At 41.4% G+C, this 22,564-nt stretch overlaps 2 protein-coding genes across 32 annotated transcripts in view; one reads left to right on the top strand and one right to left on the bottom strand.

The window, feature by feature from the left end:
* Window positions 1-99: 99 nt before the first annotated feature.
* Window positions 100-18,113, bottom strand: RAD51AP1 (RAD51 associated protein 1). 2 transcript variants are annotated; one of them, XM_005307808.3, is made up of 9 exons: window positions 17,488-18,113; window positions 13,945-13,994; window positions 12,656-12,797; window positions 10,795-10,904; window positions 9,356-9,442; window positions 7,364-7,516; window positions 6,825-6,983; window positions 3,818-3,973; window positions 100-1,569 (listed from the first exon to the last, which is right to left on the bottom strand). In XM_005307808.3, the coding sequence occupies exons 1-9, from the start codon at window positions 18,111-18,113 to the stop codon at window positions 1,442-1,444; spliced, it is 1,611 nt and encodes a 536-aa protein (XP_005307865.2). In that variant the 3' UTR covers window positions 100-1,441. The 2 variants fall into 2 exon arrangements, 1 of the variants encoding a protein (XP_005307865.2); XR_010593437.1 differs by having other exon boundaries at window positions 747-1,776; window positions 2,463-3,973.
* The window catches only part of FERRY3 (FERRY endosomal RAB5 effector complex subunit 3), a 28,480-nt gene continuing 22,947 nt past the window's right edge, over window positions 17,032-22,564 (top strand). For 3 of the 30 annotated variants that reach the window (XM_065571190.1, XM_065571152.1, XM_005307813.5), the window contains exons 1-4: window positions 17,600-17,738; window positions 19,544-19,738; window positions 20,017-20,162; window positions 20,971-21,152. In XM_065571190.1, the coding sequence (XP_065427262.1) occupies window positions 19,561-19,738; window positions 20,017-20,162; window positions 20,971-21,152 (506 nt within the window). In that variant the 5' untranslated portion in view covers window positions 17,600-17,738; window positions 19,544-19,560. Of the gene's footprint in view, window positions 17,320-17,599; window positions 17,739-17,784; window positions 19,347-19,489; window positions 19,739-20,016; window positions 20,163-20,970; window positions 21,153-22,564 lie in introns of those variants that run through there. The other 27 variants (XM_065571187.1, XM_065571146.1, XM_005307817.5 and 24 more) reach the window with 18 other exon arrangements.

Raw genomic sequence — 22,564 nt, 5'->3', positions numbered from 1 at the left:
CAGGTGACTTGCCTAAAAAATTACTTAGAACCAAGAATTCCTCTTGGTTATTCCCAGGAAACCATTAACCTCCTCAGTTTCTTAAATCCACAATAAATCTTTTAGTAGCTTGTTTTATTTTTATAATTTTTATAATCACATTTGTACTGCAAAAGTATAATTATATAAAGGATTAATTACAGTTAAGTTATATTTTACTTCAAACAGCATCACAAAATTATATTCAAATATTATTCTGAACAATTGGGCTATTTATCCCTTTAATGCCTTTGCCCCATATCCCATACTGAAGGGAATTAAGAAGTTAAAAACTATCATCTATTTGCAAATGATTCACTGATTCATTACCCAATCCTTTGAATTGTTATGAGGTCAAATTCATCCCTTGTGTAAGTTGGCACAACTGACTTTTGTGGGAATGCACCTGCTTAGACAAGAACTGCTTTTGGTCCATGGACTCACCATTTCTAAATTAAGGTCAGGTCCTGGTGTTTCAGTAACTACCATTCCAAAACTATATGAAAATCTATTTATTGTGCAATAAATAATCATAAACCCCTTGATTCTGCAAAAATTTAATCATGTGCTTAACTTCAATGGGTTTTGGATTTGTCTCATAACTAGTTCCACTGACTTGAAGGGACTAGTCACATGCATAAGGTAATGCTTACATATTTGCAGGACTAGGGCCAAAGTTTGTAAGAAATTTTCAAAATGCATAAAGGCAGCTACTATTACAAACTAGCTGTTTATAAAATATATTTTATTTTACTTTTTTAAAAAATACAGTTTTCTAATCAGCACATTATACATTCTTAGCAATAAAATCCACACAAATACAACTATCAGTAAGTTTTAACAAAGATTTGAGAATCAACTTTTCTGGACTGAGAGGAACAATGATTTCACTTTATTAAAGGGAAGCTTTAATTGGACTATGAACAGAATGAATACTAAACATTTGGAATTCAAAACTGTAACTTTAACGTTACATTAAGAATCCAGTCTATATATTTAGATCCATAATTGATACACTGCTTTTTAGATTCTGTTTTTATGCAATTTAAAAATGTAATGCCTATTTTTTTTCCCCAAAAGAGGACAGACATCAGAAGGGTACAATCTCAAATACACAATCCCTCTCTTTGGGTGCGATCCATCAGGGTGCTGAGCAACCTGAGGTCTAGTTGATTAAGTATTATTCAGCAGCTGAAGCTGCTCAGCACTTCACTGGTGGTACACTGCACCTTGAAGGATGAAGGCCCTTTATTAGTATCAGACAAGCAACATCGACAGCATTTCCTCCCTCTGAATGAACAGTTTAATGAACAGTTTTCTGCTCATTTATTTCCAACCCTGTTTAAAAACAACAGAACCCTACTACACACCCAATTCTTTCCAAACAGTAGTCCTTCAAGTGGGAGACACTTTCATAGACCATTCAACTGCTGGCAGCAGTTGGGTGCAGCGGTTTCACTCGTGCTAATCTGGACAGGCCAAGTCTGAGACTTTGAGTAGGTGATTTAACTGAAATTCCTCCCAGTGGGTTACTACTGCATCCTGAGGCAGCTGAAAGCATTTTAAAACAAAACAAATGTCACAAATTAACAGAAAAATTATTGTCACTAACTTACAAAGAAGATATTACAGAAGAGCTAATTAGGTATCCTCTTATGGAAACTGCAGAAAGGCCTGAACATAGGGATACCATATTCAAACATTTAAAAAAAGAGCACACTCCATGGGGCCCCGGTCCCGCCCCCGGCCCTGCCCCAACTCCGCCCCCTCCTCGCCCCCGCCCCAACCCCACCCCTTCTCCGCCCCCATTCCAACCCCTTCCCCAAAGTCCCTGCCCCAACTCTGCCCCCTCCTCTGAGTACCCCGCATTCCCCCTCCTCCCTCCCGCTCTGATCTTGGTTGGGGGTTGCTAAGTGCTTCCCTGCTCCCCACTCGCCCCGCAGCCTCTGCAGCCTCTATGCCCCTGCCTGCCCTGCTCCGCCTCACCCTGCAGCCTCTGCACCCCCCCACCCCTGCAGCCTCTGTGCTCCCTGCTCCCCACTCGCCCTGCAGCCCCTGCACCCCCCGCCCCTGCAGCCTCTGTGCCCCCCGCCTGCCCTGCTCCCCACTCGCCCTGCAGCCCTGCACCCCCTGCCCCTGCAGCTTCTGTGCCCCCCGCCTGCCCTGCTCCTCCTCGCCCTGCAGCCTCTGCATCCCCCCGCCCCTGCAGCCTCTGTGCCCCCTGCTCCCCACTCACCCTGCAGCCTCTGTGCCCCCTGCCTGCCCTGCCCCTGCAGCCTCTATGCCCCTGCCTGCCCTGCTCCTCCTCTCCCTGCAGCCTCTGCACCCCCCCGCCCCTGCAGCCTCTGTGCCTCCTGCTCCCCACTCGCCCTGCAGCCTCTGCGCCCCCTGCCTGCCCTGCCCCTGCAGCCTCTACACCCCCCCGCCGCCTGCCCTGCTCCCACCGCTTACCAGGCAGAGGGAGCTGCAGGCTCCAGGTGGACTCAAACACTGCCGAGTTGCTCTGTGGGGGAGGAGGGAGCAGGGGAGGGGGAGGGACTCTGGCTGCTAGAGGCCCTAGTGGCTGCGAGCGGCTTTCAATCAGGCCAGGCGTCCAATCAGCCGCGCCGCACTCTGCATGAGGGGAAGGGGGAAATCCCGGACATTTCTACTTGATTAGAAATCTCCCCCCGGACGGCCATTTAAAGCTGAAAAACCTGGACATGTCTGGGGAAACCCGGACGGATGGTAACCCTACTGAACAATATTGCAGGAAAGCACATAAAAATCAGGTACACTGCCAGTGGGAACATACTTGATAGCTACAGCAGAAGGATACAAAATCTGCAGGAGACACTTTTAAGGCTCCCCCTACATGTAACCTCAGAGTGACACCAACACATTTCACTCTGCTACCATAATACAGAATTTCTCAAAATATGGTCTGCTGTACACTTGCTGGTGCTCTGCAGAGCATTAACAGGTCTCATGGTACTATATTCCTTCACCCTTTTAATCAACTGCTTTTATACATACCCTGTCTTTATTGCCATGAAGAGGCAGGGTATATGTAAAAACAGAGAACAACGAGCCCATAGCCTAGCAGTTTATACTAGAGGCTGCTGCTACATAGAAGGAGAGAAACTATGAGTCTCCCCCCACAAGGTCTGCTCTGCCTGAAACTGTGAGTTACCACTCAGAGCCACCAGCAGGGGCAGGACGTATAACTGGAGGATGAATATCCAGGGGAGCATGGGACTAGGCATTTAGCAGCATGTGAAGTAGAAAAGGAGGACCTGAGAGTATGTAGTCACATGCAAGGAAAGAGGACCAAGCATAAAGGATCCACATGCAGAAGAATAAAACAGATGGGAAAGGTGAAAAAACAAGAGGCAGCAGCAGTGTGATCTAAGTTTTCCAAAAAAGACCAAACACTTCTCATACTAAAGGCAGCTACAAATACAAAAATAATAGTGGGCGAGTATTGGTGTAAGGAAGCAAACAGTGCAATGCAACAGGGATGCTGGACAACTCTTAAAAGAGGAAATGTCTACAAGACAATCTCTATATTGAGATTTGGGCCACGCTATTGGGAAAAGCTTTAGCACCCTTTTCCTTTCAAGAGAAAAGTTATTAACGCAGCTAGGAAGTGGGCAAGTTAATTTTGTGTGGGAAAAGTGACTCTAGGACACAGAGGTGAGTGGAGTAGCTCATGTTTTGATGAGGAGGTGCTCATTCAGAAATACAAATACTTTAGAGAACACCTTTTTAAACACATGTAAATAGGTATATTTGTCTGCAGTTACCACATTGCATATACCTGGTGGTATCCATTTGGGCTTCTTCTTGTCTGTTGAGGGACTTGATGCGTATAAAGGTTCTCCAATAGGTTCTGGAGAACTTGATGTCTCCTTCAATGTTGACTGAGATTTTGCTTGGATTACCCGTGGAGAAGAAACTACTGGAGTCACTTTGGCTGGAAAACAAAAAAAGTGTTAGAAAAATTGCTCTTTATTAAAGAAATCACACTGCACAAAATTACTGTACAAGTGAGGATCATTCAATTCAAAGAAATACAGATGGATACGTCTTGAGAATCATGCCTTCCAATCAATGCAGGTTCATTTATTTGAACAGGTTATAGCCTCATATTTATTTCCTGGTTTGGAAGTAGGCACTTATCTCGTTACTGGCATGGGATGTATTGTAGAACTGCATGAACGGACAAGCTAGCACAAATCTGCCATAAACTCTACAAGAAAAAAACATTTCCACACCACAACTAAACTGGTTCTGTAATATACGATTTAGCTTAAACATTGTTTGAAACTAAATCACAATAGCAGATCTGATGCATAGTTATTTAACACATATGTAAGAAATAGTTTTTTAAAAGGTTGTTATGCGGATACAAATTGTGTTAAAGAGACATAGTGACCCTGTAATTCAAGTGTGGTAAATAAATATCTTTAACTATGCTATTAATAACACTGAAGGTCATTAAGGCCTTGATTTCCTGTAATCAATCCATGTGGGTGCAGGGATCCACCCAGCTAGATGTGATCATACGATAAGGACCTAAAAGTAAAATAATGTATAAATCCTAAATTAATCATGGTTATGTTTGCTTGGTGTTTTTTTTTTTTTTTTAAGGGATACAGTCAATTGAAAAAAAATAAATCATGCCTCTGTCTGTTCATTTTTATTTTACTCTTTTTACATCTAAAACTGATAATTACTCTAACTTAAAGATTAAATAATTATTTCTAGGGCTGTCGATTAATCACGGTTAACTCATGTGATTAACTCAAAAAAATCGCGATTAATCGCAGTTTTAATCGCACTGTTAAACAACAGAATACCAACTGAAATGTATTAAATATTTTGGATGTTTTTCTACATTTTCAAATATGTTGATTTCAATTACAACACAGAATATAAAGTATACAGTGCTCACTTTATATTATTTTTATTACAAATATTTGCACGGTAAAAATGATAAACAAAAGAAATAGTATTTTTCAATTCACCTCATACAAGTACTGTAGTGCAATCTCTTTATCGTGAAAGTGAAACTTTACAAATGTAGATTTATTTTTTCATAACTGCACTCAAAAACAAACCAATGTCAAACTTTAGAGCCTACAAGTCCATTCAGTCCTACTCCTTGTTCAGCCAATTGCTAAGACGAACAAGCTTCTTTACATTTATGGGAGATAATAATGCCTGCTTCTTATTTACAATGTCACCTGGAAGTGAGAACAGGCGTTCGCATGGCACTTTTGTAGCTGGCATTGCAAGCTATTTACATGCCACATATGCTAAACATTCGTATGCCCCTTCATGCTTTGGCCACCACTCCGGAGGACATGCTTCCATGCTGATGATGCTCGTTAAAATAATGTGTTAATTAAATTTGTGATTGAACTCCTTGGGGGAGAATTGTATGTCTCCTGCTCTGTGTTTTACCCGCATACTGCCATATATTTCATGTTATGGCAGTCTTAGATGATGACCCAGCTCATGCTGTTCATTTTAAGAACACTTTCACTGCCAATTTGACAAAATGCAAAGAAGGTACTAATGTGAGATTTCTAAAGATAGCTACAGCACTCGACCCAAGGTTTAAGAATCTGAAATGCCTTCCAAAATCTGAGAGGGACGAGGTGTGGAGCATGCTTTCAGAAGTCTTAAAAGAGCAACACTCCAATGCAGAAACTACAGAAACCAAATCACCAAAAAGGAAAATCAACCTTCTGCTGGTGGCATCTGACTCAGATGATGAAAATGAACAAGCGTCAATCTCCACTGCTTTAGATCGTTACTGAGCAGGACCCATTATCAGCATGGACACAAGTTCTCAGGAATGGTGGTTGAGGCATGAAGGGACATATGAAACTTTAGCACATCTGGCATGTAAATATCTTGTGATGCCAACTACAATAGTGCCATGCGAACACCTGTTCTCACTTTCAGGTAACACTGTAAACAAGTGGGCAGCATTGTCTCCTGCACATGTAAACACACTTGTTTGTCTGAGCGATTGGCTGAATAAGAAGTAGGACTGAGTGGACTTGTAGGCTCTAAAGCTTGATATTGTTTTGTTTTTGAGTGCAGGTTTTTTGTGTGCATAATTCTACATTTGTAAGTTCAACTTTCTTGAGAAAGAGATTGCACTACAGTACTTGTATTAAGTGAATTGAAAAATACTATTTCTTTCATTTTTACAGTGCAAATATTTATAATAAAAATAAATATAAAGTGAGCACTGTACACTTTGTATTCTATGTTGCAACTGAAATCAATATATTTGAAAATGTGGAAAACATCCAAAAATATTTAAATACATGGTATTCTATTATTAACAGCGTGATTAATAGTGATTACTTTTTTTAATTGCTTGACAGCCCTAATTATTTCTCATTTTTATGTTGTCCATTTGACAGCAGTTTGTGTACTGTTTCATTATTACCCCAGATAGTCAGTTTGTCAGTCAATTTCCCCTATTTCTGCAAGTATTTCATACAATAGAAGACAGATTTTTTAAGTAGGAAAAAATGATTGTAAAACCACAAAAATCAGCAGGTTGATTCAAGAACAGGAAGAGTACCTGAAACTTCTTTTCACTCACTTTTTGAAAATGACTCTGCTTTGAAATGCGAATAGGTCAGTGTGCACTAGGGAACTTTCAGTACATGGTAGCAGGGTTCAGAGGGACAGTTAGCATGTGGCACAATTGAATGTTGTAGATTCACACCCCAGCTGCATATTCACTAACTGTTTGTCTAGACAAGCTCTGTATTTTTTGCTGATTATATCAAGCTTACCTGTAGCATTAATTCTGGATTTGGGGGGGTTCTTTTCTTTTTCTGTTTGGACCTTTAACTTAATTTCTTTCCTTTTATTTTTTTTAGTTTTCTTCTTTTTTGCAGCAAAGTCTTCATCATCTTCCTCACTGAAATCTGAACCACTCTCTGATTCCTCATCTAAAACAGAAGAAAAAAATATATACGAGGTTTGACATCTCTTTTCTAGGAGTGCAATTTATTGTTGCCACCTGGTTTTCTAAGCATATTCTGAACAAAAGGAAACCATGTTTGGAGTCCTAGGCTAAAACACATTGAAGGTTGAATACGGATGAATAAGCTCAACTGACCATGTCAAAAACCTAGCCTTTAGCTTTGGTCTCTTGATATGCAATCAGGAAACATAACTGAAATACAATGATTTGTTATTAAAGAGGAACAAAGGTACTGTATATAAGGCTGAAAACAGTACACATTTCACTGAAAATATTCTTCTCTCAGAATAATTAGACATATTCAAAACATATCCAATAGGAAAAATTTAATAATAGAAAACTTACCAGACACAAACTCTGACTCATAGTTATCAGCATGGTCTCCCTCATCACTGTTATCTGTCAGTAACTTCTGCTGTGACACAGCTTTAGACGCTGCTCTTCTTTGCCTATGACCATCTGTGGGGATGTCATTGTCATCTGGGACCTGATTGGGGCCTGCAGGATAAACATTGGTCTTATTAACACAAGTTAATAAAAGGACTGGTTGCATGCTTAATAGTAAGTAAGTACTAAGTGTTTTGCTGGACTGGAGCCTTAGTTTCCAGTACTGATTCTGAGTATTTTTGGAGATCATCATCCAAGTACACAGTATCTGAGCTTCTTCCAATGTCTGTAATTCTCATTTTATCTTTTTTAAAACTACTCTGATAAGTCCTTTTTGCAGATAAAAGTTGCTATTCTGGATGTGACGTTGTGCAGTTTATATGGTTTTATAAAAACATGATAATAAGTGAATATAATGTAACTGGGATAGTTTTAGAAAAATATGGTAAAAAGTGAATATAACGTAACTGGGATGTGCTTCATGCAAAAGGTCTCTTGTAAGGTATCATTACAAAGCTTATAATCTACTGAGTGTGATCATCCGATTTGTATAAATGTACCACTCTTGTATCTAAAACTAGAAATATAAAATATAACTCTGAGGACCTATTGTAATTGTGTAAAGTGTGGGCCATTAATGATGGTTTGGAATCTTGATGACTCCCATTGTCTGCAGATGGCTGTTTACACCTGTGAGTCTTCCTGTATATGTGTGTGCTGGCAAGTGAGTAATGAAGTCTTGCAGTGACATGTGATCATGTCACCTGAACTGGAATCCATCTTTAACTTGGTGCTTTTCCAGTGAGGGGGGGTGGAAACCCAGAGAGACAAAGAGTTCCCGCCTTATGCAAAAGATATATAAAGGGGTGGAAGAGAACAAAGGGGAGAGAGGAGCCATCATGAAGAATCCCCTAGCTATCACCTGAGCTGCAACAAGAGCTGTACCAGGGAAAAGAATTGTGCCCAGGCCTGGAAGGTGTCCAGTCTGAGAAAAAAACTTACTGAAGCATCTCTAAGGGTGAGATTATCTGTATTCAGTTTGTTTAGGCATAGATTTGTGCATTTTATTTTATTTTACTTGGTGACTTATTTTGTTCTGTCTGTTACTACTTGGAACCACTTAAATCCTATTTTCTGTATTTAATAAAATCACTTTTTATTGAGTAATTTACTCAGAGTATGTATTAATACCTGGGGGAGCAAACAACTGTGCATATCTCTCTATCAGTGTTACAGAGGGCGAACAATTAATGAGTTTGCCCTGCATAAGCTTTATGCAGGTTAAAACGAATTTATCTGGGTTTAGACCCCATTGGGAGTTGGGCATCTAAGCGCTAAAGACAAGCACACTTCTGTGAGCTGTTTTCAAGTAAACTTGCAGCTTTGGGGCAAGTGATTCAGACCCTGGGTCTGTGTTGGAGCGGACTGGAGTGTTTGGCTCAGCAAGACAGGGTGCTGGAGTCCTGAGCTGGCAGGGAAAACAGGAGCAGGGGTAGTCTTGGCACATCAGGTGGCAGCTCCCAAGGGGGTTTCTGTGATCCAACCCGTCACACTGGAATCAAGGTGTTAAGAGTGAAGAGTCAAGGAGTTGAGAGTACTTAGATCTTCCAAGGAGATAAGCAGTACCTTAAAATATTTGTGTGCACACATGCATACATGTGGTTTGTTCAGTTTTCACTTCTTGATGATAAATTGATGGTTTAAAAAGATTATTTGAAAATCGGAACTCAATTCCTACTGATTTTAAGACAGGAGCCAAATTTAGATCTAAGCAGATTGAATATACCTTTCAGACCAAAGCGTATCTACGCAATTTAAAATAAAAATCATTTTTATTCTTTTTTCTCCAATAGTTTTTGCCTTCACTTTCCTGAAAAGAAATGTTTCAGAAACACTGCTTACACATAATACATATGTTTACATATAAAGACATACACAAAAATAACTTACCTAAGAGACCACTATCTGCACTGCAGTTGGAGAGGAGGGAACTGCTGTCTACATTTTCTAATTCAATAGCTGTAAATTTTTTAATGCCTATATTTAAAAAACACATAAAATATGTTGGAAAATTAGCACTATAAAGAGTCAGGATATCAAGAAATGAAAATAATTTAGCAAAAACAAGTTAAACTCTAGCAGATTCCAAATAAAACTCTTTTTAGTAGATAATTATTTTTGTCATTATTTATGTCATTATTTTTCATCACAGAAAAGCTGCAATGCAAGATATTAACTTTGACCAGAATTACAGTTGCCACAATGTGATGGGCTGAAATAATTTTTGATTTTCTTTCTTCTTTATAATAAACTGAATTGCATTATATTCATGTTCACTATAAGGAAACAATGTGTAGACAGTATAGCACAGTGTTAAGAGGAAGATGTTAATATGGAGCATAAATGCAATTAAAACATTTTCTCACACTTCTTTCCCCCCCCATTTTAACTACGTTTTTCTCCCTCCACATATTTTGGAAGCAGAGAAAATGCATTTAATGTTTAGTAATACTTCTCTGTAATTACAGATCTACATTCCACTAAAAGCTGAGACAAAAAGAAGCCATTATTGTGGAAAATCCACAAATTTATTGTAAAATTAAGTCTCTAATACATCTGCTTGCAAAGATTATCATATTTTGTTATGCATGGACAGTGTACTCAGTAGCGTACATGCACCATTAAAACAGCTTCTGCCTCACATTCTTCCAAAGTCTAAATCTGTAGATTTTGAGGATTGTGAGACTGAAATGGTTGAAGTCATCTGCATGGGCCCAGTTCAATTCTCATTGAAGTTAATGGAAATTTTTCCACTGACATCAATGGTGAGTTGCATCAGATCCTATGAGAGAAAGTTAATATTGTTCTTGGAAAGTTTAATCAACCCAAGAGCTTTATATTTAGGATAGTCAAAGACTGAAACTTAATCTATATTATAAACAAGTGATTATAGTAAGTTTTGTCAGAATTGCACAGCACTACTTAGCACTAGCACAATTTTGTATGATAAACCTCATCCCATCAACAAATAAAAAGAAATGTTCAAGTCTTCTCAATTAATCTATTAAAAGAAAGGATACAATACCAGCACGGTTATAAAGCAACTACAAAGGATGCCAAATACAATCAAGGAATAGGTTAAAATGGGAAACGTTAACTGTAAAAACAACAAGGAGTCTGGTGGCACCTTAAAGACTAACAGATTTATTTGGGCATAAGCTTTCGTGAGTAAAAACCTCACTTCTTCGGATGCATAGCTATAGGTTTTTACTCACGAAAGCTTATGCCCAAATAAATCTGTTAGTCTTTAAGGTGCCACCAGACTCCTTGTTGTTTTTGTAGATACAGACTAACACGGCTACCCCCTGATAGTTAACTGTAAAGATAACCTTGTTCTTCTGAATCTTGCACTTCAAGGATGTCTGCAGATGGTTCTTTCACTGACAAGGCTAACGCAACTTCTAAATCTCTCTGGTAAAGTTTGTCATCTAAGGGAATCCTGAAACAAGTAAAAAACGTTACAGGAAATTTTTTTCCAGTAAATCTGGTGAATATTATTTTAGCGAACTGAAGCAATGCAAAGCTACTTCTGAGCAGCTACTCATTAATGTAATTATAAATCAGCACTTATGCAGGAAATAATAAAAAATGTTACAATACATAATGAGCAGTGGTTTGTGAAATTCAGATGATATAACAGAAGTTATTTGCACTTACCAATATAGAATGTTTTATGTCTTCAAAGTGTTGTACATACATTAATTAATTATCAGTAACAGACTGGAAAAATATATTTCATTTGTAGAAAATATCCTACTGGCATGGAATTCAACATAAAATATTTTCTACCAAAAAGTTGTTTAAAATAAGTATAACTGAGTTTTATTTTACTTTTATTAAGATCTATTTTCTGTCAAATACGAGCTGAACTTTTGTTGAAGCCCAAAGTTTGTTTGTTTGAACCTTTCACTGCACCTTTAAGTGGGTGGAGGAGCTTGCCGAGGAGAGGGAATAGCACTGGGGGGTGGAGTGGGGCGAGGCTCAGAAGCTGCTGCAAAAGGGGGAGTGATCCAGCATAGCCATGCTGATTCATCCCCAGGGACCGGAAGGGCTGGGGAATTCAAAAGGAGCAAGCCCGGCAAAGAAAGCCCCTTTTCCCTGGACCAGGTGGAGCACCACCTGCCCTCCCTCCCTTGAGGTGGCAAAATACCAGGTTTGGTCAGAACCTGCTGTGGGCATCAGCTAGATGCTCCTTTCTAGGAGGGCTAGGAAGGAATTTTTCCCTCACCACCCAATTGTCTTATGTGGAGTGGGGATTTTGTTTTGCCTTCCCTTCATGACCAGATTGGCCTAGGTGGAGTGGGGTTTTTTTCACCTTCCCCCATAGCAGGGTCAGGGAGGGTTTTGTTATGGTGAGTAGGGAAAGGTGTTAAACTATTATGTCGCAACTCATTATGTAAATGTAGGGCAAATGTCAAGTGCAGGTCTCCATAGGGAAGGGATACAGGGACAGACAAATGGCTTGGTAAAGGACTTAAAAAGGAGCTGTTGATTAAAGGAGCAGAATGGGTGATGAGGGGTGTTTGGGGCTCCTATGACTGGTATGGCAGGGAGCAAACCCCCTTTTCTTACAGCCCACTTTAACCCTCGTTCGGAGTGGGTGGGAAGGGAGGATGGTAAAGTCCCAACATTGGGTTGTCTAGGGGACCTGGATGGAAAAAGTGTGGGGCTGGCAGAAGCCCCCCGGTAGATATTGAATGAACATGGAGCTACCTGTACTGTACACTTTTAGCTGCCAGGTAGGCCCAGGCATCTAATAATGAAGTTGTGGCCTGATTAAAACCATGTCAAGTGTCTCCTGTTCACTTTTGTATACTAAGCCTATGGACCATACAGTGTTTTCATGTACTATTCTGATGAGTTCCCTAGAACTACCTAGATTAGATTAGCCACAAATTTACCTAATTTAGGCCACAAACCTGCATTGGATTTATGTGGGCAGATCTCTGCACCAGTGTAGTGCCCTGTTGACATCCACAGTGCTTCATGTCGGCAAAAGGGTCCACCTAGTCATATATGATTGAAGGACTGATAATAAATCTCAGATTAATACGTTAGACCTTTATTTGTAGTTATTTAAACTACACTCTAGGAAAATGTAAAACATGAGGAAAATTAAGAAATTGAAGTGTTGTTGAGATGAAGCTTTTCTATTGCACACACAACTAACTACACTTCATTACCTCTCACCTTTTACTGGGTGTTTTCTTCAGCACTGTAGTCACCTCTTTGTGTGGCCTTTTCTGCTTCTCCTTTTTCTCTCTATTTGTCTCTGTAGGTACTACTCTAGATTTTTTGTTTAAAGGTGCAGGTACACAGGCAAAGTCTTCATCTGTTTATGAAAACATGTGCAAGTTACAAATAGTTTAGCCCATACAGTGCAAGTTTCTCCAACCACCACAAAAAAAAGTCTCTCGTCAGAAAACTTATTTAATCACGAATATAAAATATTCTAAAACATTTATGTTCTTATGGCCCTCATCTGAAACTATTAAACCATTTTGCAGTCTCATAATCGGACGACAAAGAGATGTAGCTGTAATGATCTCTGAGATACTCTTGAACAAAAGGTACTAGCTAAATGTAGATCATAATCATAGTGAGATCTGATCATACTATTTCTAACAATTTTCAAGATGTAAATATTCAAGTTCATTAATTATTATCAATATGGGGATAAAGTTTCAATCTCAAATGTGTTCTCAGAGTTTTCATTCACTTGAGATTCAAGTTCTTCTGGTAAGTGAATACCATTCAATATACATCATTCTTACAGTCCTTGGTCTTTTGGAACCTCTTCCTTTTAACGATTCCCATTCTTAAAAGAGATCTCCTCTCCCCTTTCATTACACTGCCTCTTTACAAAGTATACTTCTTTAGTCCTCCAAGGCCCAAACTGGGAACAAAGACTGAAAATCAGGGATATCAGACTAAAAGCAGTCCAAGAATTTTAAAATTTTGTCTTTAGCGCAAATTATTTGTATAACTACGATGCAAAAAAATTGCAATAAAAATAAGTGATAATATCAAGTTTGAATGGGATGGAGGTGAAAGAGGCATGAGACCTCTGCACAGATGGTCCTAGATTCCTGCAGATCACTGTGATTTACAGAAAACTCTGTAGCCTGTTCCATGGAAGGACATGGAATAGGCCACCATCCCTCTGGAAAAATGTCAGAGAAATCTCTGCAAGAAGAACCTAGCAGAGCTCTCCTGCCCCAAGCCTCCTCCAATTACTTTTTTCACCTGTAGGAGGGGTTGAACTAACCCAATATTATGAACAGGACAACAGTGTAAATATCACTTCTATTGTGTAATATCCTTATAACATGGATTGTACTCTAACAGGGCCTGAATTTGATTCCACTGAAGCCAATAAAAGTTTTTTCACTGAATTCAACAGAAGGATAGGGCCCATATTCTACCAACATATTGCAGAACTTAACTCTTTTTGGTGTGTATAATAGTAGACCACTTACCATCATTTTCAAAGTCCCCAAACTGTGAATAATCAACAATTTTCTTATTCCTGTGACAAAACAACACACATTATTAGTCATTCAACACAAGAATCATTGTTTGTTAACTTTAGTTTCTCAGCATTGCACTAATTCCCCTTTTCAAAGCAGTCAGCACATACAGCAGATAGCAAAACAAGAGCATGGAGGGAAACCTCAGGCTGGACAGCCTGGAAAGGAGACAGGGGCAGGAGCAGATGATAAAGATACTGGAGAGTAAGAGAGAGATGCCCAAGTCCCTCATAGTGCTGCAGTCTGAGCACATCCATGCATGACTCCCCCTACAGCAAATACAGAATGCTGTTCCATGCCCTCCCCCAAACTCCCCCAACACATTCCTCAGATGTTCCCATTCAGTAGCAGTACCCCTTGAGACTAGTTTCATGATGAAAACTGGAGTTACACACAGCCCTGAGAGCCTTAATGGAGAGACTGTTCCTCATTGCCATGTCCCGTGTGCAAAAAAATGTTTTATCCTTTAATTAAAGCAGGGGTAGGCAACCTATGGCACGTGTGCCAAAGGCAGCATGCGAGCTGATTTTCAGTGGCACTCACGCTGCCCGAGTCCTGGCCACCGGTCCGAGGGGCTCTGCTTTTTAATTTAATTTTAAATGAAGCTTCTTAAACATTTTAAAAAGCTTATTTACTTTACATATAACAATAGTTTATTTATATATTATAGACTTATAGAAAGAGACCTTCTAAAAACGTTAAAATGTATTACTGGCACGCAAAAATTAAATCAGAGTTAATAAATGAAGACTTGGCACACCACTTCTGAAAGGTTGCCGACCCCTGAATTAAAGTATAGTCTTTGAAACAAAATGAGTCTTTGTGTCATGCACACAGTAGTTTCTGTGAAAATTCAAATACAGTGGCTATAAGCAGAGGAACATTTGCTCACTACAATCTAAAGCTCAGGAAGCAAGCATTACAGGAGTCATTCAAGGAAGCAAGTAAACACCGCCTGGCCGAATGCATCACATAAAGACACATTACTGGGGCTCATTGTCAAAATGCTCCTTCAAAGCTTCCCTGATTCGAATAGCCCCCTACTGAGCCCCTCTAATTGACCTGGTATCTGGCTAATCAAAATCAGCAGCCAGCTGATCTTAGTGCTCCATCCCTGGAGAAACATCTTCCCTTTGCTTTACAAATGTTATGCAGAACACAGCAGGCGGCTATGACCATCGGAATATTGTCCTCATTGAGGTCTACCGTGCCAAAGGCATATTCAATGGTCATTCGGCCCCTGTTGAGCCTGTTGTTGAAAAGTTCCTTGCTGCTGTCTAAGTTCCAAGTGTAAGATTTAATGAGCCACGGGGGCAAGAGGTAGGTGGGGTCTCCCAGGATCACTATGGGCGTTTGCACATCCTCCATTGGAATCTTCTGGTTGGGAAAGAAATTCCCAGTGTGCAGCTTTCTATATCGTCCAGTGATCCTAAAGATGTGTGCATCATGAACTTTCCCTGACCAACTAACATTAATGTCAGTGAAACGGCCCTGGTGTTCCACCAGCACCTACAAGACCATGGAGTAGTATGCAAGACCCTGGAGAAGTAGCCCTTTCAGTTGATATACTCTGTTGCAAGATGGTCTGGGGCCAAACTTGGGATGTGCGTGCCATCTATCGCCCCACTGCAGTTAAGGAATCCCATTGCTGCAAAGCCATCAAGTATTTCCTGCACATTACCCAGAGTCACAGCCCTTCATCGCAGGAGGCGATTGATGGCCCTGCACACTTAGATCACCACAACCCTCAGGGTGGACTTTGCAACTCCAAACTGATTCGCAACTGACTGGTAGCAGTCTGGAGTTGCCTGCTTCCACACAGCAATTTCCACTCGCTTTTCCACTATGAATGCAGCTCTCATTCTGGTGTCCTTGCACTACAGGGCAGGGGCAAGGTCTGCACACAGTTCCAAGACGGTGGCTTTGCACATCCAAAAGTTCTGCAGCCACTGCTTGTCATCCCAGACATGCATCACGATGCAATCTCATGACTCAGTGCTTGTTACCCAAGGCCAGTACCAACAGTCAATAGTGTGCAGCTACTCCATAACTGCCAGCAACAATCTTGAATTGTTTCTTTCCACTGCACACAACAGGGCAGGCAACACAGATTCAACTTCTGTTTCCCAGCTCATTAAATACTGCAAGACCAGCTGCTTTGGGCTTGTAATGCTCATCACCAGACTGATCAGCAGTTCAGAATGGTTTCAGGCAGAGATGGCAAATGCAGTTTACAGGAGCTATTAAAAAATGGCGTGAAATGACGTTGGAAGCCCATAGAATGATTGGAAGGAAAGAACTATATCATGGGATGATGAGAACAACCCCATGATTAATGCTAACATTTTGTCACAGATATTTTTGGTAAAAGTCAGGGATAGGTCACGGGCAATAAACAAAAATTCACAGAAGCCTGTGACCTGTCCCTGACTTTTATTAAAAATATCCCTGAACAAACGGGGAGGGAGAGGATGGTCCAACACCCACAGCTGCTGGGCTCTGGGGTCCCCCCACTGCTGGGGGTGTCTGGGCAGCTGCAGGGGGTGTCTGTCCCCCGCCACCTAGGGCGGGTGGGAGCTTCAGGGGGAGAGGGGGCAGGGACTGACAGCACCAGCCCCGCTGCCCTGGGGCTGAAGTGGAAAATGTCACAGAAGTCTCTGGAAGTTTTGGATTCCGTGACCTCTGTCACCTAATCATAACCTTACCCATGATGCACTGTGATCCATTCCCAGACTTGCTGGGGGGCAGAAAGTGGCGAATTGCAGTGAGATAGCTACCAACAATGCAACACTCTCTGTCCATGCAAAAGATCCGACTGTGAACGTGCTCTGCCGACACAAAGAGCGTTGTACAGATGTGCACAACTGCTGTAATTAAAGCGGCTTATGATCATCAACATAACTTAGGTCAACTTAACTCTGTAGTGTAAACATGGCCTTAGTAACACCATTTCCCGAAGTGGCGCAGTCACAATCGACGTAACGTCAGCGAAGACACTGCGGTGCTTACGTCAACTGTTATTAGCTTTCAGGAGCCATCCCACAATGCCCCAGGCAGACAGTACAATCCACCCAAGCGCTCCTGGTGAGGACCCGCAGCACCTATGCAATGTCCACACTCACACAAGCGATGTGATAACAGTGACAGGTGCTTGCTGACATCAGTGACATGGCGTCAGACTATCAACCCCCCCAGAGGTGCCACTGGTGCCCCCTTGGCGCTGACAGTGACCACGCCGCACAGAGAGGGGTAAGGGCCAGAGGGCCGTTACCCCTGTCCACGGCGCTGGATTGCCCCCGGGAGACCGAGCCACCCGCTAACGGGGTGAGTGAGAATCAGACAGCGCATGTTGCGCCCTGGCTCGGACTGGCCTGACCGCAGCCCGCCAGCCGGCTCCCGCGCTGCCCCGCCCCCTCCCAGCCGTGTAACGGTCCGCGCCGGGACAGCGCCCTGGCCCGTGTGCGCGAGGAGGAGGAGGAGGGGGGGACCCACCTCCTGACCGGCCTCTCCATCGCGGCGGGGCGGCGCTGGCTCCCCAGCCGCCGAGCGGGCTGCTCCTCTCCCCGCGCGCGCTCGCGCCAGCCCGACACATTCGTCACCGGCACAAAAAAGGAGGCGGGGCCCGAGCGGGGAGGAGAAGGCGAATCTGCGGCGCCGGATCCGAAGGAACCGTTGGGAGCAGCATCGCCGCCCCACTGGCCAATAGCCCGGACCAGCTGCTCCCCCCGCCCGCTGGGGCTCAGGTGAGGGCGGGGCTGCCCCGCCCGTGAGGAACAGCCCCCTCCCCCCGTCACTAGCGCCAGCCAGGGCAGGGAGCCCAGGCCCGGCTCGCGGTGCGGGGCCAGGCTCGCGACCCCCGCGCTCAGGCTCCCCCGCCCCCTGCTAGCGGTGACTGGCGGGACCGGCTTATGCCTCGGGCGGGGTAAGGAGGCGGGACCGTTGGGTGTTTCTGCGCCTGAGCGCGCGGATGTTCTCTCCGGAGCCGAGGCTGCGTCATCCCCGAACGAACCCAGGTGCCGCGAGCTGTGCGAGCCGCTCCCGAGCGTGGGCAGCGCCCGGCTCGGGGCTCTAACGCGTGTGTTGTGCTGGCCCGTGTGGACAGAAACCCCGGCTCTCATTCAGCCTTCCTAGCGCTGCAGGTCGGGAAAGGATCATTTAGTCTGATCGCCAATTTAACCTAGGCTACGGGGGACAGTGTGTCAGAGGAGGGTAAAATCTCAGACGTCATTAACTCCTTCCTTCATTTGTGCAGTGGTGCAATAGAGAGCTTTTCTCCACCCCTAAAAAATCCCAGGGTGCAGCTTCCCGCTGATAGTAGGATGGTGTCCTGCAGGTGACAAACCACTTTTAATGCAGCCAGCGAAGTTCTATCTGCATCAGGCCCCCTCTGCACAGGGGACATGGTCCCTCCTCCCCTCCATTCTTGTTTCATTAATGTATGTGGTTATAAAAAGTGAAAGAATTATTGTTTACTTTTTGCACTTCACCAAGTTTGGATATGACAATAAACTAGCCAGTTTCACTTTCTGTTCTCCTGGCCCAGTACAATGCTGTAAGGTTTGAGTTGCAAACCTTGCAAGGGACTGTTTAAATACAAACAAACTGTTCTAATTTGTCAAGTATCAGAGGGGTAGCCGTGGTAGTCTGGATCTGTAAAAAGCGACAAAGAGTCCTGTGGCACCTTATAGACTAACAGATGTATTGGAGCATAAGCTTGCATGGGTGAATACCCACTTCGTATTCTAATTTGCGGTGTTTTTTAATTCATGGAAACATATTCATTTTAGATTTTGTAACTTAGGTCTTGTTAAAATTGTTCTATTACGTTTGTATAAACCCTTCAAAACAATTTTTATTCTAAAATGTACACTTAACCCAAAATATTCCCTCTCTGTTTTAATATATCTGCATTAAGAGTAGGTGAAATCCTAATTAACATGTATGGTCTCTTTGGGTCTGAAAATACAAATGCATACTATTGGACGCAGTGTTTGACTTCAGCAAGGCTACTTACGGTAATTTGCACTACCCCAATAGCATGTTTGAGTTTAGGGGCCTAAGCCACGTTTTTCAGAAATGGGTGCTAAATCCATATTTAGTCATTAAAATCAGTGGAAGCTTCCAGGTGCTCAGCACTTTTGAAAATCAAGCAACTTATTTGAGTACCTAAATGTGATTTTTAGCAGTCTTAGGGCAAGTCTACACTATGGCACTACATTGGCTGTAGCGCATCTGGTGAAGACACACTATACAGATGGGAGAGCACTCTCCAGTTGGCATAATTACTCCAGCTTGGCGAGAAACAGAAGCTGTGTCGCTTGCCGGGAGACTTTTTCACATTCCTGAGCAATGTAAGTTATATCAGCTTAAGCTATAGTGTAGACCTGCCCTATATATAGGCACCCATTTTTTTTTAAATGTTGGCTGTTATGTCCCCTTCCCTGAATATTTTAATTATTGCCAACTCATGTTTTGTGTTTCTCTTTGTTAACAGTTGAAATACGTAAATATATAAAAGATACAACATGCTGTTTTGCTTATTATGCAGAAAATCAACCAAAGAAGATGAAGGCCAATAAAGGAAAAACCTGCACTAGAGAGAGAGAGTTTTTATATAAATTTAATGCTGGAAATCAGCGCTTAGTGCTTACAGTGCCTCTCAAATTTCCTGTGCAAGAAAATGCCAATCACTTGCATGGACGTCTAATGCTCCTGCACAATTTACCATGCTTCATAGAAAATGGTGAGAATTGGGTTTGCAAATGATCAGTATTATATGTATTAATGTGCTTTGACATACTAAGCAAAATGATACTATTTCTAAAATGTTTTTAAAGGAATTTTTAATAATATTTAGCTGTTTTTATGGTTTGACTGCATATTAATATATGAGGAAGGAGTGTGGTCAAGTAAACTTAGCAGTTTTAAGTACGTGTTCATGCAGTTGTTAGAAATTTCCTTTTATTTTAACTATTCATAGTAAACTCTGGTTGATGACACATTCTTTTCTTATTACAATAGACTTAAAGCAATCTCTTAGTCAGTTCATAGAAGGAGAATCCATAAAAGATTATGATAAAGAAGCAGAGGCGGCCCTGGAAGCTGTGAAATCAGGAGAAGTGGACATGCACCAGCTGGCAAATGCTTGGGCTAAAGCTTATACAGAGGTGAGACAAAGTCTAAAATATGAATTTCCAGAGGTTTGCTACGTGTGTAGTCTTTCGAAATGTATATAGGCAGCATTAGAAATTACACTGAAATTCAGTTTTACTGATCACCCCACGTGGTGATAATTTGGCTATTCAGATAAAATCTGAGGGCTCGTTCTGCAAGTTCTTAATCATGTCTGTGGAACTATCCATGAAAGGACTACTTCAGTAAGAGTTTGCAGAAATGAGCCCTCAGGGTTCAACTCCCATTGAAGTCTATAGGGTTGAACAAATGTAAATGGGGGCAGAGTTTATCCTTATACTTTGCCTAAGACTTTTCCTATTGATACTGATGTGTTGGCCCCTTTTTTTACCCAGATCAGTAGGAATTTTTGTTGGAGAGATCCAATTGGAAATGATTTAACTGATTTTTTAAAAAAAAGTATTCTCACAGGTAGATAAATCATTTTTATTCAAACTCAGTTTCAGGTAGAGAATCTTTTGTAGGGTTATCAGCTCATCCACATTTGGAGGTTGAGCAGCCCCTGTTCTATTATTTCCACCGTAATGTGATGGGGGAGAGAATGGTTGTGATAGAAATTAAGGGAAAACAGAAGATGGAATGGGGAAATGGAGGAGAAAGAGAATTTCAAAGATAAAAGTAGATGGGGGAGAGAAGCCAAACTAGAAAAGGAAAATTTTAAATTTTGAACAGTGTACATTGGCACAAAAATTAACTCTGTCATTTTAAGTGACTTTGGTTCTGTGTGCTTGTTTAAAAATTTCCATAGCATTCTTTAAAATATTTGACTTTATTACTTTCTAGACAACATTAGAACATGCAAGACCTGAAGAACCCAGCTGGGATGAAGATTTTGCAGATGTGTACCATGATCTGATACACTCTCCAGCTTCTGAAACTCTGTTAAACCTGGAACACAATTATTTTGTTAGCATCTCAGAATTAATAAGTGAAAGAGACGTGGAACTGAAAAAATTACGAGAGAGGTATTTTTAAAATGTCTCATTAAACCTGATGTTTTCTATATGACTCTGTTACAAGCTCTGTAAATGAACAGTTAGCAATATAAGGCTTATTTTAGCTTTTTCCTTCTTTAAAAAGAGTACAGGTCAGTTAAAATACAAAAATGTAACTCCATGTAATAATTGTTTCAAATTTGAGTCTACTCAAAAGCTAGAAAATGTAAAAGCTAAGATAATCTGAATCACATTAATACGTTCAAGTTCCACATACATTGTGGAATATATATATATATATATATATATATATATATATATATATATATATATATATTTAAGTACATCAGAATTAGGAAGCCTGCCAAACAATCAGTGGGGCCACCGGATGCTAAAGGATCACTCAAGGAAGACAAGGCTATTGCAGAAAAGCTAAATGAATTCTTTGCATTGGTCTTCACTGCAGAGGATGTGAGGGAGATTCCCACACCTGAGCCATTCTTTTTAGGTGACAAATCTGAGGAACTGTCCAAGATTGAGGTGTCACTAGTGGAGGTTTTAGAACAAATTGATAAATTAAAGAGTAGTCAGTCACCGGGACCAGATGGTATTCATCCAAGTGATCTGAAGGAACTCAAATATGAAATTGTAGAACTACTAACTGGTATGTAACCTATTGTCAAATCAGCTTCTATACCAAATGACTGGAGATAGGTGATGTGACGCCAATTTTTTAAAAAGGCTCCAGAGGTGATCCTGGTAATTACAGCCCATAAGTCTACAGTACCAGGGAAATTAGTTGAAAGTAAAATATAGTAAAGAACAGAATGATCAGACACAGAGATGAACATGATACGTTGGGGAAGAGTCAGCATGGCTTTTGTAAAGGGTAATCTTCCCTCACCAATGTATTGGAATTCTTTGAGGGGTTCAGCAAAGGTGGGCAAGGGTGATCCAGTGTATATAGTATATTTGGACTTTCAGAAAGCCTTTGACAAGGTCCCTCACCCTCTTAAGCAAAGTAAGCAGTCATGGGATAAGAGGGAAGGTCCTCTCATGGATCAGTAACTGGTTAAAAGACGGGAAAGAAAGGGTAGAAACAAATGGTCAGTTTTCACAGTGGAGACAGGTAAATAGTAGTGGGTGTCCCCCAGGGATCTGTATTGAGACCAGTGCTGTTCAACATATTTATAAATGAACTGGAAAAAGGGATAAACAGGGAGGTGGCAAAGTTTGCAGACAATACAAAATTACTTAGGATAGTTAAGTCCAAAGCAGACTGAGAAGAATTCTCTGTTCTGTTCATTCCCTCTGAAGAATCTGGCACTGACTACTGTCAGAAGATGGGATACTGGGCTAGGTGGACCGTTGGTCTGATCCAATATGGCCATCGTTATGTTCTTGTTGTATTTTTAAAAGGAATGTAGTATATAGACAATGCA

Source organism: Chrysemys picta, chromosome 1 (genome assembly GCF_011386835.1).
Source record: "Chrysemys picta bellii isolate R12L10 chromosome 1, ASM1138683v2, whole genome shotgun sequence".
Classification (NCBI taxonomy): Eukaryota; Metazoa; Chordata; order Testudines; family Emydidae; genus Chrysemys; species Chrysemys picta.
The sequence above is the reverse complement of the archived record's forward strand: the minus strand, read 5'-3'. Positions and strand labels throughout refer to the sequence as shown.